The sequence below is a fragment of the Acinonyx jubatus genome, chromosome C1, assembly GCF_027475565.1.
Source record: "Acinonyx jubatus isolate Ajub_Pintada_27869175 chromosome C1, VMU_Ajub_asm_v1.0, whole genome shotgun sequence".
NCBI lineage: Eukaryota > Metazoa > Chordata > Mammalia > Carnivora > Felidae > Acinonyx > Acinonyx jubatus.
Window position 1 is genome coordinate 184708506 of NC_069381.1, and position 19505 is coordinate 184728010.

Sequence of the window (19505 nt, forward strand, 5' to 3'; positions counted from 1 at the left end):
AACAGGAACCAGGATGCTCTGATTTAAGGATCTTTCCCCTTCTCAGGTGGCTTTTGTATCCCTCAGCTTGTGAGTCTGCACAACATACCATATCCTGTCTGAAGTCTATGAGGCAGGCTTGGAGTTAGAAGAAAGACCTTTTCTTCTTGGGTTTGAGACCCACACATCTGAAGCTGTAAGCATTTTAGATCCCTTTGGTAGATGGGCCAAACAATACCATGAGATAAATTCTTTAAACATCATCTACTGTGTCACGTAAATTGCCTATTATTACTCACCAAAAGCTACAGTTTCCAAAGAAGTATTTCAGTGGTTCGGGGGTGTTAAAAAAGCTGTAGTAGACATGGCAATAACACTCAAACATTTATAATCTAATGAGGAAGACAATGAAGAGAAACAAGGAATGAAAGCATTTCACAGAAACACCCTATGCCAACCAATTATAGATATAGAAATGACATTAGGTAATTAGTGACACTAATTCAATAGTAAATATTTATTTGATGTTTGTAATAGACCAAAGATTGTTCTAGACACTAGAGATATAGCAATAAGCACAAAAGACAGAAGTCCCTACTTTCAATGGGGACATTCTTACAGGGTGAATAGAAAATAAAAATACATTCTTAAGGGTGAATAGAAAATAAAAATAGAGGGGCACCTGGGTGATTCAGTCAACTGAGCATCCCACTCTTGATTTTAGCTAAGGTGATGATACCAGGATCATGGGATGGAGCCCCGAGTTGGGCTTCTTGCTAAGCATGGAGCCTGCTTGGGCTTCTCTCTCTCTCTCTCTCTCTCTCTCTCTCTCTGCCCCTCTCCCCCACAGAAAGAAAGAAAGAAAGAAAGAAAGAAAGAAAGAAAGAAAGAAAGAAAATAGTAGTATGTTTGGTGTAATAAGCAGTAGATGCTGTGGAGAAGAAAAAAGCAGGGCAAAGGGACAGAGGATCACTAGGGTAGGTCTGGGGTGGGGAGGCTGCTATTTCATTGAGAAGGGTCATGGAAGCCTAGACTTCGTGTGTATGGTTTGAGTGGAGACCTGAAGGAAGCAAGGGAAGAAATGCACAGACAATGGGATAAGAGGATTATAGGCAGAGACAAGGAAAATTGTAAGACCCAGGGAGGAAATGTGTTTGGAAGTGTCCAAGGAACAGTTAGGAGGCGAATGTGTTAGAGCCAAGTGAGCAAGAATAGGAATATGAGGGCAAGGAGGTAATGGCTGGACAGGCCATTGTAAGTCTTTTGTATCTTATTCTGAGTGAGATGAGAGACCACTGGAGCAGAGACATGCCTTGACTTCAATCTTAGAAGGATCACAGTAGCTGGCTGTTCTGTGCATGACAGACTACAGGAAGGGAGAGAGGATGCAGGGAGAGACTAGCTAGAAGGTGTTTGCACTAATTCAGCCAAGATATGATGATAACTTGGTCTGGGATGATAGCAGAGGCGATGGCAAGAAGGGAGGGATTCTGGACATGTTATGAAGGTATAACCAACAGATTTGCTGAATTGGATCAGGGTATGAGAAAAAGAGTTGAGAGGAGTTTAAAAGTATTTCTGCAAAGAAATTGTGAATTGAAGATAAGACTAATAATATAAATATAAGTGAACAACAGAGAAGTGGTCAAACTGACACTTTTCCTACTCTTATAAAGCAGAAATTATCAAGAAAACTATATAAAATAAAGATTTTATAACCACACTATTGTTAGCAGTGAGCCTCATCCTAAGTAGATACTGTTCCTTGATAGAATGAAGCCATCATGATTAAGAAAACACACCACCATGATTTTATTTTTTTTATTTAAAAAATTTTTTTAAATGTTTATTTACTTTTTGAAAGAGAGAGAGAGAGACAGACAGAGTATGAGTGGGGGAGGGGCAGAGAGAGAGAGGGAGACAGAATCCGAAGCGGGTTCCAGGCTCTGAGCTGTCAGCACAGAGCCTCACTTGAGACTCGAACCCACAAGCTGTGAGATCATGACCTGAGCCGAAGTCAGATGCTTAACTGACTGAGCCACCCAGGCACCCCATCACCACCATGATTTTAAAAATAAGCATCACAAGTTTTAGCAAGATCAAATTTAAGTAAGAATAAAATTGTATTAAAAATAAAATTAAAATATCTTAACAATTTCAGCTTTACCCATTTCCCTTAAAATCTAGTTTTGGTGCATGCTTTGTAATGCATGTGTGTGTATATATGTGTGTGCAGGAAGAGAAAATTAACATAATTCATAAATAAAAATTACACAAAATACAGCATTCTCAATTGATGGTAAGAAGTCACTGTTATAAATATGGAGGGTGCTGAAAACTCTAGCAGAAATATAACATAAACAAAAGTTAAAGATACTAATCTTGGAGTGGGAGTTTAGTGGAATTCAAGGTAAAAGGGAGGGCAGAAGAAACTGATGGCTGGGATATTAATTCTAATTTGCAACCATGTGATGGTTTATATTTTCCAAGGGTTCCACACATAACATCTGATTCCATCCTCATGTCAACCCTGTGAAGTCAAGTCAGAAAAGGCATAATCTTTTTTTCATAAAGAGTGTGATACTCTCCTGAGCTCACTCAGATAGAAAGTGATGAGGCCAGGATTCACATTAAGGCCTCTGGCTCCACAGTCAGTTCCCTGTTAAGACATTCAATAAATATATCTGACAAATTAAGTGCTTACTCTTGGCTGAGTGTTGTACTAGGTGGTGCAGCTGCATCCAAAAGAGAGGAAAAGTCACTCCCTCCATTCCCATGTAGCCTTCAGGCTGGGTGGGGGTAGGGACATCAAACAAATGCCTGTGAAACTGTTTACTACATTTACAAAGCAATGTGTTTGTAAAAATGAAATAATAAATTTAGCTCATAAAGACTCGGGGGGGGGGGGGCAAAAAGTAAAGTTAGAGTATTAGTCATTAGAGCAAAGTAAGATTAGCAGGTATAATAGGGCTCCTTTGGTGATTAAAGGTTCCCAGCTCAAACTGATGTTAAGAAGGAAAGTCACCAGCTAATAGTTCTGATAACTATGCGCTAGCAGGGCGTAGATGACGTCACCAGGAATCCATGCCTCTCCATCCCCAACACTGTTTTTCTCTGCCTTAGTTTTAGTCCCAGACGTGCTCTCACCAGGTGTTGGTAATCTGGCCAGAGCAGCTCCTGGTGAAATCCTACAAGCTCAGCCTTCTTCTCACAGTGGAAAAGAAAGCACTTCTTTCTGGACGGCACCAGCAAAGTAGGGTTTTGTGCCTGTCTCTGAAGCAATCACTGTGGCTAGAAGGTACTGTCCTCTGATTGGTCAGGCCTGGGGGATACGCCCAGTCGTGGGTAGCCATGGGGTCAGCCCCACCGGAAAAGGATGGACTGAGTGGGCAGAGGGATTTTTCCCCAGAGGAAAGTGGAGGTATTCCCACTAGAAAGGAAAATGGCTATCAGAAGGGCAAAATAGCAGAGGATCATTACAACAGGAAAGATTCCTGAGAGGAGTAATTTGTTCCAAAATTTGAGGGTAGTGTTTGGGTTTGGTTTTAATCTTATGGAATTCTGGGGAAGAGTTGGTGAAGGAGATTCATGACATACAAGCATACCCTGCAGAACATTGATTTGAATTTTTATACTTCACTTTTCCTTTCCTGTAAGTCTTAAGGACACTATTTATTCATGCAGGGATGTCCTGAACTGAGACTCATCATCTCCTATCATGCCTTTTCTGGTCTCCACCCTTGTGAAGCTCGGGGGGGTTCATATCCCTGAAGCTCCCAAAGAGAGCTTTTCAGACTCCTTCCCAGCCACTCACTGGCCTTTTGTGCTGACTTCTCCCTTTTAAGATTGCCTTTAGTGGGGCGCCTGGGTGGCTCAGTCGGTTAAGCAGCCAGCCGACTTCGGCTCAGGTCATGATCTCGCGGTCGGTGCCCCGCGTCGGGCTCTGTGCTGACAGCTCAGAGCCTGGAGCCTGTTTCAGATTCTGTGTCTCCCTCTCTCTGACCCTCCCCCGTTCATGCTTTGTCTCTCTCTGTCTCAAAAATAAATAAAAATTAAAAAAAAAAATGATTGCCTTTAGAGACCTAATAATAATTTGTTATTAAAGATGCAAGAGACAGTCCTCAAACTTCACCACTCCCACTCCCCTGGGCTCCCCAAGATTGGCTCTGTCCTCTTTTCAAGTTTGCATTTTCTCCTTTCCACAGAAGTTGGCAATTCTGCCTTTAAGAAATCCTCTCCACTCTATTATGTTCATCCCATACCCTTATCCCTGCCTTCCACTAATCACATCCACGGGCCCTGCTGACCCTCTGTGACACTTTGAATTTTGGAGAATGGTCACATGTTGCAAAGTCGTACTCTAGAAGGCAGAATACTCCATTTCCTGCTCCTCCAATGGCCTTTATCTCTCCAGGCCTCCTCTCCTGTAACTCTGAAGCAGAGATAAGATTCCCAGAGGGAAGCATTTGCAAAGTGCTCTGAGTGCTTTGATGAAATTGATTAGATAAATGGAAACATAGTTTTTTGCAACTGCTCTAGCCTGTAAGAAAAATAAGTTATGTAAATGCAGTGGCTTGCCATTTGACAAATGATGAAGGTCCTTTGTAATTTTTAATATTATTTCATGAGAATTTTTTCCCAGCAATAAAAAAATCAGAATGATTGATTTGAAATGTTTAAAAAATAAATACTGCTTGATATCTTTAAAGCAGTACTTTCATTATCAATGATTAAATTAATATTTTGTTTAATTTTTTCTAGCTTCTCTCCTGAAGGGTTTGAAACATGCCAATATTGTGCTCCTGCACGACATAATCCATACCAAAGAGACACTGACATTTGTTTTTGAATACATGGTGAGTTGCCCCAGCATTTTATAAAGCATGAGGGAAAAGCCTGGTGCTTGTACAATGAATCTGTTAATATTTTATGGCATGATAAAACTTTCATTACAATGTGGAAAGTGTCATGGAAATTTTCATTATTATGATTGCCAGAGCTTATTGTTCTTACACTCCTTCTTTAGTCCTGCTTCTTTACCCACTGTATTTGTTGTCTTTTCCCCCCCTTACCAACAATAATAAATAAGCACTTTGAGCTTGCCTCCTCAATAAAACTTTTGTACTTATTTTTTATCTATTTTTAATTACCATCTGAGCAGAATCCAACATTTTTTCATTGACAATAAAGACATGAATCACAATGTCTTTAAAAATTGTATACAAGTTTACTAAAAATAACTCATTTTCATATTTTTGAAAGGAAAAACATTCAGATATTAGCAGAAATAAATCATAGGGCATGTATACTTGACTTGCCTCCAAGGAGAGTGAGACATGCCCGCTCCACTGCCTTCAGTGGCAGTCACTTAAAATGAGCATCTTTTTGTGATGAGAAACAAGCTTCCTTGTAAGAAGCCATTTAGAAAGACACCCTGTGTTTGACCTTAATAGTGAGGTCTCAGGAAACCTGGTTATGTATCTTTTGTACTTCAGTCTCAAAAATTCTGAACTTTATAATACCTCCGACAGCCAATCTATGGTCTACTTTAGGACACTGTTCAAGCTCCACTAATGTTACTCTCTCCACCATTTTGTGTAGCACACAGACCTGGCCCAGTACATGTCTCAGCACCCAGGAGGGCTTCATCCTCACAATGTCAGGGTGAGTACTTTGAGGGTCAGGATTCAGGAGAAGAATTTTGAAACAGACTGTCATCACAAAGCAAAGTCTCATGATACTAAGTAAGAAGATGCCTATCATTGATATTCTAGAGAAAAGTTTTTTTCAAGAGTTGCCCCTCAAGATATAGAGCAATGTCTATTTTCCAGGCAGCTTAACCTTGTTAGTCATGGCCATCATGCAAATGTGTCTTTAAAAATAGACACCAATGAAAAAGAATTGCATTCAAAGGAAAGAAGTAAAGCTAAGACATTATAAAATAAATACCTTATTCGTGGCAGACTACTGTGGTCTGTGATAGTGTTGTACTTATATTTTCCCAATAGAATCAGCAAACAAACTACCTTTGTTAGGTCTAATTTAGTTATCTGTTTGCCTCTTATATCAGATCCTATTATAAATGGGACCAAATTCCATTTTCTAGTCATTGGAATAGAAATAATAATAAACTCTCAACTAGCTGTAATTCTATGTCTGTTATAAACTTTAGAAACCATTTTTATTTCATACTTTTCATGCCCTAAGGTTTTTATTGGCATTAATTAATTAATTGGTCCTTGATATAACATATATGAAATTTGTATATGATGTATTCATATTCATTCATTTAACTAATATTTATATTCCTTCTTTCCTTCATTCATTCAAGAATGATTGAGTACTTCATATTATATTAAGTTTTGAGGTTTCAATAATGAGTAAGTTGTGTTTCTTACTTTCAATAAGCTTAAAGCCCGGTAAGATATATGGACTTAAATAGGCAATAAGAAGCAAAGTGATAAGGGCGATGGCCATGTTAACTAGAAACGCTATGAGAATTCATAGTAAGGGGACCCATCCAGTCCTACAAGCAAAGGGGAAAAGAAGATTTGAGGACAAGGGGTTGAGGAGAGTGAAAACATTTTGAGATAGCTGGTGGAGAATGGATAGAGACCTAATTAGGCAAAAAGAAGGAATGTCTAGTAGTGTGTTGAGGACTCCAGTGAGAATGAAAACCATTAAATTATCTTCATGATCATGGGATTTCCTTTTTAATGGCAGCGCTTAGCAATTCAAATAGAGGAATATGAAAAGTAGACTGTTAGAGTGATTCAGAGTTGGGGTTTTGCCAGACATATGAAAGAAAAAGACAGTTGGGCAAGAGAGTTGAGGAGACTGTCAAGAGAGAGGTTACAGTGATGGTCAGAGACTTCTAAAAGGAGCCTAATCTGAGGGAAGGAAGTGAAGATAGGCAGGTTGCTGATAGCTAGGGACAGAATAGAAGAGCCAAGGAACTAGAGATGTTGATTAGATAGAGGAAGGCTTAGAGAAAGAATAACTGTGAGAAAGATAGAATATTTTCAGGCTTGAGTGACTCTCATACCAGGCACTGTGCTAAATGGTTAGAAGGATAAAAAGCCATGAAGAAGACATGAGTCCTGCCCTCAGGGGCCTTACAACCAAAAACAAGAGATAAGAAATATGCACCAATTCTATTACAGGACATTTGTGAATAATACCGAGTGAGAAATAAGGCCTCATGTAGATGTACAAAAAAAATAAAAGATATCTTCTCATTTTAAGAGCTTTTATTAAGGCAGACATTAAAAGATACATTGCATTTCAAGAGTCTGTAATAGGGGAAGATGTCACAGAAGGAAGGAATGTTTTCAGCAAAGATACAGAACAGAGAAGTAGAGGATGTGTTCAGGAAAGAGGATCCCAGAGTCATGGACTGTTAGGGTTAAATGAACTACATTACTTTTCAGTCTTTGTGTTTTGACCCATTAGCGGGTTATGAAATCAATTTGGCAATCAGCAACGAGCATTTTAAAAAATGAAATAGAATAGGTGAGAAAAGAATAGAAAATATTAGGGTATGTTACACCTAGCAAGAATAAGTATTATTTTGTGCAACTTTTGTGCCACTTGAAACAGCGCTTATATCTATGTATGAATGCAAGTACTGGATACACATGTATTTCTTATGGTAAGTTGCAGCAGGAAAAAAAAGCCTTAAAAACTCTGGGCTGCTCTAACTTTCTTAATTTGCAGAATTGGAATCCAAGGTTTGATAAGACAAACATTTTGCCTGAAGTTATAGAACCAGTTTTTGCCATTGGTAAAAATGATTCTTGGTTAAGATTCTTTTCCAGAGTACTGCATCTCTGGTCCTATTGGCCCGAAATAGAGAATACATTAGTAAAATGAGGATATGTAAGTCTGGAAAAATAGATTCGGTAGGTGGTTGAGAACCTTATTTTCTAAGATGTGGACTATATTTCTTAGACAGTAGAGTCATTCAAGGGGTTTGCATTGAGAGAGAATAACATGATCAGAAGGAAATTTATGTAACTGTGGTCTGTGGGATGGATTAAAGAGTAGGGGATTTCATTAGGAGTTCATTGATGTGGGCTGGCCCAGTGCTTCTCAAACTTCAATGAGCAGATGAATGACCTGGGCATCTGATTCAGGAAGTCTAGGGTAAAGGCCTTAGCCTCTGGGTTTCTAACATAATCTCCTTGATTGACCAGAAGAATTATAGCTCTATTAACAGAAATAGAAGAAGTTGATTGAAGAGGAGGAGGAGGAGAATTCCTGTTTTAGACATAGTGAGCTTCTAGTTGAGGTGGAAATCCAAAGGAAAATGAGCAGCAAACAATTGGAGAGGAGATTGGTGCCCAAGAGGAAGATAGACGCTGGAGATGTAGACTTGAGGGCAATTGGAACATGTAGTTTGTAGTTAAAGACAAGAGAGTAGATAGCCCAAAGAGCAAATACACAAAGATAAAAGAACTGATTATAGAACTTTTGCCTTTAGGGGTTGAAAGAGGAACAGGACAGCAAGAGACAAAAGAAAGAAGCTTTTAGGAATGTAGAGGATCCAGAAAAATACACTCTCATGGAAATCAAAGGAAAAGACAATTTCAGGGAAGGCATGGTTGAGAGTGTCACTAATACCAGGAATACAATTGAAAACCATACTTGACTATTTTGTGGATTTGTGAGGGATACACTAATAAATAGAGGGGTTTATTAGGGGTATGTGGAAGCACAAAAGAAAAAGTTTTCCCATCAAAACAAGTGGGAATAGGGATGAGTTCTCCATAGCCAGGGCAGCAGTGAAAATGCTCACTCTGGCCCAGGTGGCACTAGCCCAATGAAATTATCTTGTCCCCAAGAGCCTCACTGTGTTGGAAACAGGACGAACCCCTGGGGTATGGGAAGTCTCTCTGGAAAGAATCACCCGAGATCTGGCTTGGTGTTGACTGAGAAAACACCATGGGATTGAGTTCTGTTAATGGTGCTTTGGTGGTGTGAAGGAAGAATCCAGGTTGCAAAGGATTCAAGAGTGAGTGAGTGGTGAGGTTAGTCAGGGCAGACTGCAGTTTTGAGAAGTGTGGCTCTAAAATACCGTATGTGTGGGGCGCCTGAGTGGCTCAGTCAGTTGGGCGCCTGACTTCGGCTCAGGTCATGATCTCACAGTTCGTTAAGTTGGAGCCCCATGTCAGGCTCTGTGCTGGCAGCTTGGAGCCTGGAGCCTGCTTCAGATTCTGTGTCTCCCTCTCTCTCTGCCCCTTCTCGGCTCACACACACTCTCTCTCTCTCTCTCTCAAAAATAAATAAAATGTTAAAAAAATAAAAATAAATAAAATAAAATACCATACATAAATACTCCAGCGCTTTACCATTTACAAATGCTTGTGGACATTCATGTGGAGCCCGGGAGGAAAGGGATTGAAGAGCAAGAAGGTGAGGGCGGGTGTGACTAATTAGTGAGAGCAGTCTGTACTCCAACATGAAAGGCGTTTCAGGCTGGCCCACTAAGAAATTCTGTCTCTGACTCAGCCAGTTCCCTCTTCCTTTCCCTGTCAAGTTTTAATTTTCTTTTCGCCAGTTTCTCAGAATGGTGTAGTGGAGTTAGGCTGGTCTGAGTTTGAGTTTTGGCCCTGACAGTTTCTAGACATGTTTTTAAAGTATCTTTGAGCCCTATTTTTCTTATCTGTAAATCAAGGACAAGCGTTATCTCCCTCACGGATTACTTTGAGGATTATGAAAGGTGCTAGGCGTACAATAAATGTTGTTTTCCCCTTCCTCCCTTCTGTCTCTCTCCCTCAATTGTCTGTTGCTCCCACTTTCCTCAGTATTTTCACATTGAAAAGCACTAGGAAAACTCATAGAACCAGTGAACATAGGAGTGTCAGGAAATTTTTAACATTCTTAAATGGCTCCTGAGCCTGATGTAGGACCTGCATGAAACTACACAGACACAGCTGTGCCATGGTGGGCAAACCCCCCCAGGCCTCTTTGGTCAGATCGAGCTGCCCCTCTGCTTGCCTCCAATGTCTCCTAGTCATTGCTAGGCCAGTAAACGTGCCAACATCTCTGAAGTTCCCAGTTTCCAGGATGTGATGCAAAAAGTGTGATGGATTTACCTGCACAGCTCTGCATCTGCTATTGTGCCTCTGTCTCCAGGAATGCTGGGGCTGGGCTTTTCTTTTCTAAACTGCCAGAACATGTCCTCGGTTGGCATAGGTCTTTGTAAACACTAATGTTGGTGTTTCAATTCTCAATTGCCAGTGGCACTGGAAAAGAGCAAAAGACATTGGAATCCTAAGCATTCTGTTTTTCCTTAAGCGTCTACATTGGTGGGAACCTAATAATGTCTTTGGTTTCTATGCCTTATAACCACATGCAACATTTGAAAATTTGGGCCCAGAATGTAGTTTTCCCTCTTATTTCTTCAACTATTTATTCCTTAATCTCTTTCTTTTCTTTTCTTTTTTGGTCTATTGTTTTTTTGTTTTTGTTTTTTCCCTGTTTTTGGTCTTTCTTCCTTTTAGTCAAATGGCTGCAATATAGCTTGTTTTCAGCTTTGAACTTCAGACTTAAAAATAGGTTTAAAAGGTAATGGTTCCTTTATTTCCTAATTCCATCTAAAGATATATTTCCTAGTCTGGTCTCCTTGTGTTATGTTTTTAAAAGGGCTTCATATCAGAGAGCCTGGAAAACTTAAGCAGTTGTAAACCTTAGAATATCATTTCCAGGTCAACTTTGATCTTATATGCCAAGTTCATCGGTGGGAAAAAAAAATTAAATCTTTCACATCTAAATCAATAACTAGTTCCGAAGGAAACTTCAAAGTTTCCCTTTAGATTTTTAAGGAAGGGTAATTCCTCCAGTATCAAAGAAATGAGATGTCAGGAAAAGGCAGAATCCCTTTGTTTAGGACATGGTCTACTTATTTGACTTTCCTTGTCTTTTTTTTCCCCTCTCTGAATGTAATTTTTTTTTTCCTCTCAAGAAACACTTTTACTATATTCTTTCAGATGACTGTTTTTGATTTAGAGGAGAAATCAACACATAGTGGCTCAAATCTCCTTAGATAAGGTGTTCATTCCTTCCAGCTTTTCATGTTTCAACTTTTGCGGGGCCTGGCATACATCCACCACCAACACGTTCTTCACAGGGACCTGAAACCTCAGAACTTACTCATCAGTCACCTGGGAGAGCTCAAACTGGCTGATTTTGGTAAGTCTCCCCTCAAGTGTCTTTCTGAGCTATGAACAATGATGCTTTTGTGTGCATGTGTTTAAAGCATTGACTAGGCCTGGCCTTTGAAAATCGGAGGCCCATGGAACGTGGTGCTTTGTGAGGATGTCAAACTACCATTTGGGAAGTGTGAGGCAAGAAACAGGGCAAGTTTGGTAGCTTCTTAGGAGTCCATCAAGTCCCAGTCTAATCAGATCCTAAAACTTGGGTACCTCTACTGCCCCATTGCCATTTTTTATAGAGAGACATTTGTAGAGAGAACTGTACCTAGTAGGTTTTCCTACATCTGAGTGGATATAAAAATTCAGAATAGATCAAGGTTATCCCATGATGACAGGATAAAGAGGTAAACCCCAGATTATAGGATGGACTCCTGTCGCAGTAGAGGCTTCAGGGCACTTGTTCTGGTCACCTATCTATAGAGCTATGTTGCATGAGTACCTGAGGTTTTTATTCCTATCAAAGTGACAACAGATTTCCCTGGGGTATCACGGTATCTTTCCATTTTAGTACTTATCACAGTGTATAACAATATATACACATATATTTGTGTAATGATTTTGTCTACTCTGCTAGACTGTAAGCATTATGAAGACAACCTGAGTCCATTTTGCTTATCATCATATCCCTAAGGCCTGACACCACAGTAGGTGCTTAATAAATATTTGTTAAAAAAACCTAGAGCTGAGGAACCACTCTTCTCTGTTTGGCGGATATCAGATGGTTGCACTATAGCTACAGTACTTTATTCTGACATATTAGTTTTCATCTGAGCATATAAGCATTTGGCAGATACTCATTTATGAATTCCCACAACAGAGAACTCATCTACTGAGGTTTTTTTCCCAGCTGCACATCATGTGATTCTGTGAGATAAGTAGCTGACCAACAAAAGTACTCTTATAGTCCAGAGAACTTGAGAGTGATGTGTTCAAGGCCTTACCAAACTAATTAGTTTGGATTAGCAGTCCCCACCTTGTATGTACTAAACTGGGGATTCCTGGACTACAAAAATGGAGGGGAACCTTACTAGTTGTGAATTGAGTTCTGTTGCTGTTACAGAGACCCCAAATTACAGAGGTGTAAACATGCTAGAAGCTTAACTTTCTCTCACATAACAGTCTGACCTAAGTAGTCAGAGCTTGTATGGTGGCTCCATGGTGTCTTGACCCATGTTCCTTCTGTCATGTGGCCCCACCATCCTTAAGGTATTGCCCCAACTACATATTTAAAGATGGCTGCCACCTCATTCTCATTATAGCCTAGAGGAAGAAGAAAAGGGAAGAAGGTTTGTTTAATTCCTCCAAAAGGGCATGGTCTGGAAGTTCACACATCACTTCTGTTTATATCATATAGGCATGAATTTAGTCACCTCCCTATACTTAGCTGCCAGGAAGGCCACATCTAGCTGCAAGTAGGCCAAAATTTCAGAAATTCACTTGATGAAGATGTATGCAAGGGTCAAGATAACTGAGTAACTATTAAAAGCACCCAGATTTTGTGTATTATTTGTTTTAATGTTGCTTACTCTGCCAGTTATTAACTCCTAGTAGCATGCATCTCTTGCTGGCTCTCCAGGAAGTCCTAGGACAGTGAGGGCTGTGCTTTTCCTCTTTGGCCAGGTCTTGCTCGGGCAAAGTCTATTCCCAGCCAGACATACTCTTCAGAAGTTGTGACCCTCTGGTACCGCCCTCCTGATGCCTTGCTGGGAGCCACTGAATATTCCTCTGAACTGGACATATGGTAAGAAATAGTGTCAATAAAATGAAGAAAATGTGAGTTGTTTTACCCATTGGAACTGCTTTATAATCTGAATTGCATTTTAAGTAATAATGTTAATAATGACAATCATGTTTATATACAGAAACATAAAGTGCTTTCAAATATGTATCTCATTTGACTTTTGCAATTATTCTGTGAATTTTTATAGTTAAAGAAATTGAGACTCAGAGAGATCTTGCCCAAGGCATATTCTGAATTGGATAACTCTCCTCCTAGCTCTTCTCTTCAGCCTCTTGTCTTTCCCCCTTGTCCTCAGAGAAACACACACTCATGCTCCCCAGCCACAGATACACAAACACATACACACATCTGCACACTAATGCTCACACATGTCCAAGTACAGTTCAGAGCTTAGAGAAAAAGGCACACAGACCATGATTGAGCAGACCCAATTTTCATGCCAGTTCTGTTAATTATTCTGGATTATGTTATCTTGAAAACTCATGTATCTTCTCTGTGTGTTTCTCCATCAAAAAAAAATTTTTAATGTTTATTTATTTTTGAGAGAGAGAGTGAGCAGGGAGGGGCAGAGAGAGAGGGAGAGAGAGAGAATCTGAAGCAGGCTCAGTGCTATCAGTGTAAAGCCCAACATGAGGCTCGAACCCACTAACCGTGAGATCATGACCTGAGCTGAAATTAAGAGTCAGACGCTTAACTGACTGAGCCACCCAGGTGCCCCTGTGTTTCTCCATTTTTAAAATGAAGGTAATAAACTCTTTCCATGAGGGGTTAAATGGGGCTATAGTATAAGTATAAGAATCAGAGAAGCATTTCCAAGTAGAACCACATCACTGGGGAGGCTCTTAGATTAATGGAGTGCAATAGTGACTGTGGGATCACTCATCATCCTACAACAGCAGTGTTATGTTATCAGATCTTATTTCTGCTAATATCTCGGTCATCTGGGGGTCACAGTTAAATGTGTGGTGACTTTGCAATCATAGCCATCTCCTCAAAGTTAACAAAATGTATGGACATCCTTCAGTTTCTTAGGAGGTCTTCTATAAACAAAAAGCCTTGTTTTAAAAAAAAATCAATAATAGATTTTTTAAAAATTAAACAGTATTGGGGCATCTGGGTGGCTCAGTCGGTTAGGCGTCCAACTTCGGCTCAGGTCATGATCTCACGGTTTTTGGGTTCAAGCCCCATGTCGGGCTCTGTGCTGACAGCTCAGAGCCTGGAGCCTGCTTCAGATTCTGTCTCATTCTCTCTCTGCCCCTCCCTCACTTGTGCTCTCTCAAAAATAAATACATGTAAAAAAAATTTTTTTTTAAATTAAACAGTATTCTAAAAAGGCTAAACTAAGCTTTTGGATTTCCAAAAGAATTGAGAAAGGTTGCAGAAATATTCCTCCAGTGTCTCTGGAGTCATTGATTTCCCAATACCTGGTACCATTTCTAGAAATATCACCAGCTAGTCAAAATCCTCCTGAAACTGTCAGCTCTCACTGCTCTGCACTGTCACTTCAAAGGCCTGTGCAGGCTCTGGCTTTCTCAGCGCTTAATGATTACTTCCTAGTTGTGCTTCACAGACAAACTGAAACTTCTACTCATCACTTCTAAACTTTGTTTTATTATGGAACATTTAAAACATTCAAAAAACGTATCATATATATACATCAGTGATTCTTGACCAGGGCCAATTTTACTCCCAGGGACATTTGACAATGTCTGGAGACAGTTTTTATTGTCACAGCTGGGAGGCGGGTGCTATAGGCATCTAGCGGGAAGGGCCTGGGATGCAACTAAATATCACAACAAAGGTTTTTCCAGCCCCAAATATCAACAGTGTCAAGACTGAGGAACCCAATGTAGATTAAGAAGCATAATAAAGTGAGCTTCGTGCATCCACTCCCAATGTAACAACTAGAACAAACTGCCACATTTACCTGTGCCCCTCTCCCATCAACCTGTCCCTCCACCAGATGGGCTCCTAACTTGAATTTTTTTCTTGTCACCATTCCCTTACCCCTTTCAAAAATAATATTTGCATTTTTGATAATGTCCTAAAGATATTGTTTTACTTTACCTGCGTTTGAGTTTTTGTAAAAATTGTATTATACTGGGTTCTTTAAAATGTTTATTTATTTTTGAGAGAGAGCGTGCATGTGCAAGTGAGAGAGGGGCGGGGGGTGGGGGGTGGGGGTGGAGACAGAGAATCCCAAGCAGGCTTCACACTGTCAGTGCAAAGCCCCCCAGTATTATATTGTTTTTAGCCTTCTGTGCTTGCTTTTTTCCACTCGTTTCTAAGATTCATACATGTTGATCTATGTAGCTATGCCTTATTCCCTATCGATGAACACTTCAATTATTTAGTTTGTTTTTCTGTGTTTTGTTTGCTTTTGCTGTTATGAATATACTTGGTACTTATATTTAAGGATTTCTCTAGAGTACTTACTTAGTAGATTTCCTATGTCATAGGGTATATGAATGTTCAACTCCTGGAAATAGTGCTGAATTATTTTCCAAAGTAGTTCTAACAATTTACATTCGAGCAGTGTATTATAGCCCCTTATCCACATCTGCACCAACTTTATAATCAAGCAGGTAGTATGGTATGTTGTGATCTAAATTTGCATTTTCCTAATTACTAATGAGGTTGGACACCTTTTCATGGATTATTTGCCATTTGTATTTCTCGTTTATGAAATACTTACTTGTGACTTTTGCTTATTTTCTTTTGGTCTCTCCGTCTCTGTCCCACTCTGTTCCTCCCTCCCTTTCTTCCTTCCTTTCTCCTTTTCTTTTCTTTCCTTATTTCTTCCTCTGTTTCTTTCTTTCTTTCTTGATTTATAGGTGTTCTTCTATTCTGAATATTAATCTTTTATCAGGGATGTTGTAAGAAGTCTCCCCAGTTCGTGGCTTATGTTTTCATACCCTTAGGTTGTCTTTTTGAATAAAAGTTCTTAATTTTAATATTGTTGACCTTATCAGTCTTCTATTTTTGGTTAGCCCTTTTGTTTCTTGTTTAAAAAAATCCTTCTCTCCTTGAGGTCAGAATGATATTTTCTAATATATTCTTTAAAAAGTTGCTGGGGCACCTGGGTGGCTCAGTCAGTTAAGTATGCAACTCTTGGTTTCAGCTCAGGTCATTATCTTACGGTTCGTGAGTTTGAGCCCCATGTCAGGCTCCGTGCTGACACTGCAGAGCCTGCTTGCAATTCTCTCTCTCTCCCTGTCTCTCTGCACCGTGTACACTCTCTCTTTCTCTCTCTCAAAATAAATAAACTTAAAAAAATAAATTTATAAGTTGTAAAGTTTGTCCTTTCATTTTAAATCTTTAATATATTGGAAATTGACTTTTGTCTGTGCCAACCAGTTGTCTCACCCATTTTCTTCTGTGATCTGCCATAGCCAATCTCTCATATATCAAGTTTCCATGAACGCAGAGGTCTATGTCTGGGCTCTCTTTTCTGTTCCACTGGGGTCAGGGGTTGGTGTCTGTCTCAGGACCAATGTGCCACTGTATTAATTTCTATAGCTTTATAATATTTGATATCTGGTAAGACAAGTGTCCCCACCTATTTTGTCTTCCTCAGGAGAGTCTTAGCTATTTTCCCCTTTGATTTTTCATATATATTTTAGATTAGTGTTTCAAGTTTCATGAAAAACCCTAGTGGGATTTTCACTGGAATTGCATTGAAATTATAGAACTCTCTGAGAATAATTAACACCCTTGTAATATTGTTTTCCAATTTTTAAACATGGTGTATTTCTTCACCTGTGTGGTTTGTCTTTAGTTCCTTTTAGTAGTTTTATTATTTTCTCTCTAAGCTTTTACATATCCAGAGCAAAGATCCTTAAGTCTATTTCTATTGTTTATTGTTTCTTTTGGTTCTTGCATATGGTATCTTTTTCCCCTGCATATTTAGTTGTTTTTGACAGCGATATGCTAATTTACCTTGGAATTTCATTTGTTGGATTTTTTTTTGAGGCCTTGAATGAGGTAGGTTTCCTCAGAGAAGATTTGCATTTGATTCTTCTAGGTGCATTATTTAAGAAATTAATTTTTGTATTTTATATAAGTGTTGGTCTGCCACTCAGATCTTGATTTCCTGATACCATTCCCTACTAAAAAGAACTAAGACTTTTTGGAGAACTGGTCAATTCTAAGGCTGGGGCAAGGAAAGTATAAGATGAGCCAGAAACATGTTATTGGTCCAGAACATTTTTTTACAAAGTGGTCAAAAAATGGGGGGAATATGTCAAAATGACAGGGGAAGCAACTTGAAGAAATGCCTACTGGCCAAAGATGTACAATTTGAGTAGAATTTGATTTATAATCAAAGTAAATGATGTAGGTAATGGATTATAAGCCACTGAATAAAATAAGAATGTGTAAGTCCATACTAAAGATAGTTAGCTAACTGGATAAGAAAGGAAGCATCTCCTTATAGTAGAATGCCAACTAATAACTGGAGAAGAAATGATGGACTTAGAAAATCACTATTTTGCAATATGGTAGTGATTGGTTCAAACAAGAATTAACAATGCTAAACTAGAACAGAAAGTTTGATTAGGAATAAAAACTTTTCATAGTCTCAGAGTACATCTCCACAAATTACTTATCAGTTACAAAGGAAAAAAAATAGTAACTTTATAGAAAAGAAAAAAACTTGGCAGATACCACTTTCACCAAGTGATTAGAGTTAATATCATCAATAATGGCACTGACTGACGCTGTGGGCCTCTTGATATGAGGCACTGAGAAGGATACAATATACTTATGAGGTTTTCCTGCAAAAAATCACAACCTGAATCAAATGATGAGGAAACAACCGATAAACTCCATTTGAGGGACATTCAGCAACATAACTGGCCTGTACTTTTTTAAAGAGTTGTAGGGGAGGGAAAATTTCCCTCTGTCCTTTTAGAGTCTGTGGATGAACCCGCAAATTGACAACAGATTAATGGGAGAAAAGCATATAAATTTTATTTGATGTTAAAAGTTTTATGTGGCATAGAGGAGGGGGCTTTATAGAAAGAAGAGAAAATGCCCAAAGAGGCAGCTAGGCTCGGAGGCTTTTATCCCATTCTGACAAAGAATGATAAATTTGTAGGGAAGTGATAAGACAAAAGAAAGGGGTTTCTGGACTCTTTAAGGGCTGTAAATTGTGGGATAAAATCCTCATAAGGGGAATTTATGCCCTATTTTCAGGCAGATAGGGGGAGGTGGAAAGCTCATCCTATGTTTGCTTTTACTCAATTGCCTTCAGCTCAACATAATCTTTATACCAGAGTGACATATTTTGGGGTGGCATATTTTGATCCCCCTACTAGGTCAAGGATTTAAAAGGCAAAGAAAGACTGAGGAATTGTTTCAGATTAAAGAAACTAAGGGGATATGCCAACAATGCAATGCATAGTTCTACATTGGATCCTGGAGGAAATGGAGCTAAAGAACAGGACTCAGACAAAAAGTGAAATTTAAATATGGACTGTGGATTAGATAGTAGTATTGGGCCACTGTTAAATTTTCTGATTTTGATAATTGCACTGCTGTTATGTAAGAGAATGCTTTTGTTCTTAGAAAATGTGAAGTATTTAGGGGTGAAGAATTTGATCTGTAACTTACTCTCTACTGCTTCAGAACAAATAGAGAAAAAAAATGAAAGGCAAAACGTTGGCAATTGGTGAATCTGTTTGAAGAGAGTTCATTCTACTACGCTTGCCACTTTTTTTTGTTTAAAGTTATTTCAAAATTAAAAATCACCCCCCAAATTGAGAAAAACCTGGTGTTTCACCAGAGATAGTGTAAGTAGCACTAACCTAGTATGTGATCGGTGTTTGCAAATATTTCACACGTTTGAGAAGAATGCAGATTTCTGAATTGTTGGGTACAGGTTTTTACATATGTTCAAAAATCCAGGGTTAATTGCATTATCCAAATCTTCTTTATATCATTTTTGTCTGTTTCACTTATCAATCAAAGGTGTGTTGAAATTGTTCACTGTATTGTTGATTTGTCATAATTCTGTTCATTTCTGCTTTATGTACTTTAAAGCTATTTTCATTAAGTGCAAATAAATTTAAAACTGTTCATTATTCCTTTATGCATTTTAGATCTTAGTTTTGGGAGATTCCTAGCTGGCTCAGTTGGAAAAGCATGCAACCCTTGATCTCAGGGTTGTGGGTTCAAGCCCCACACTGGGTATAGAGATTACTTAAAAATAAAATCTTTTTAAAAAAATCTTACTTTAGGAATAATTTCCTTTCTTTTTTTTAATTTCATTTTTAAATTCACTTTATTTTTTAATTTTTATTATTTTTTTAAAATTTACATCTAAGTTAGTTAACATATAGTGTAATTATGATTTCAGGAATAGAATTTAGTGATTTATCACTTACAAATAACACCCAGTGCTCATCCCAACAAGTGTCCTCCTTAACTCCCCTTGCCCATTTAGCCCATCCCCCCACCCAAAACCCCTCCAGCAACCCTCAGCTTGTTCTGTATTTAAAGTCTGTTATGGCTTGTCTCCTTCCCTGTTTTTACATTATTTTTGCTTCCCTTCATTTATGTTCATCTGT

General features: G+C 38.8%; 1 protein-coding gene across 1 annotated transcript in view; it reads left to right on the forward strand.

Annotated features, from left to right (window-relative positions):
• CDK15 (cyclin dependent kinase 15) overlaps positions 1 to 19505 on the forward strand; it is an 86292-nt gene that overhangs the window by 14453 nt on the left and 52334 nt on the right. The window contains exons 5-8 of the mRNA XM_015075914.3: positions 4741 to 4835; positions 5581 to 5643; positions 11049 to 11172; positions 12816 to 12936. Of these exons, the coding sequence (XP_014931400.1) occupies positions 4741 to 4835; positions 5581 to 5643; positions 11049 to 11172; positions 12816 to 12936 (403 nt within the window). The remainder of the gene's footprint in view (positions 1 to 4740; positions 4836 to 5580; positions 5644 to 11048; positions 11173 to 12815; positions 12937 to 19505) is intronic.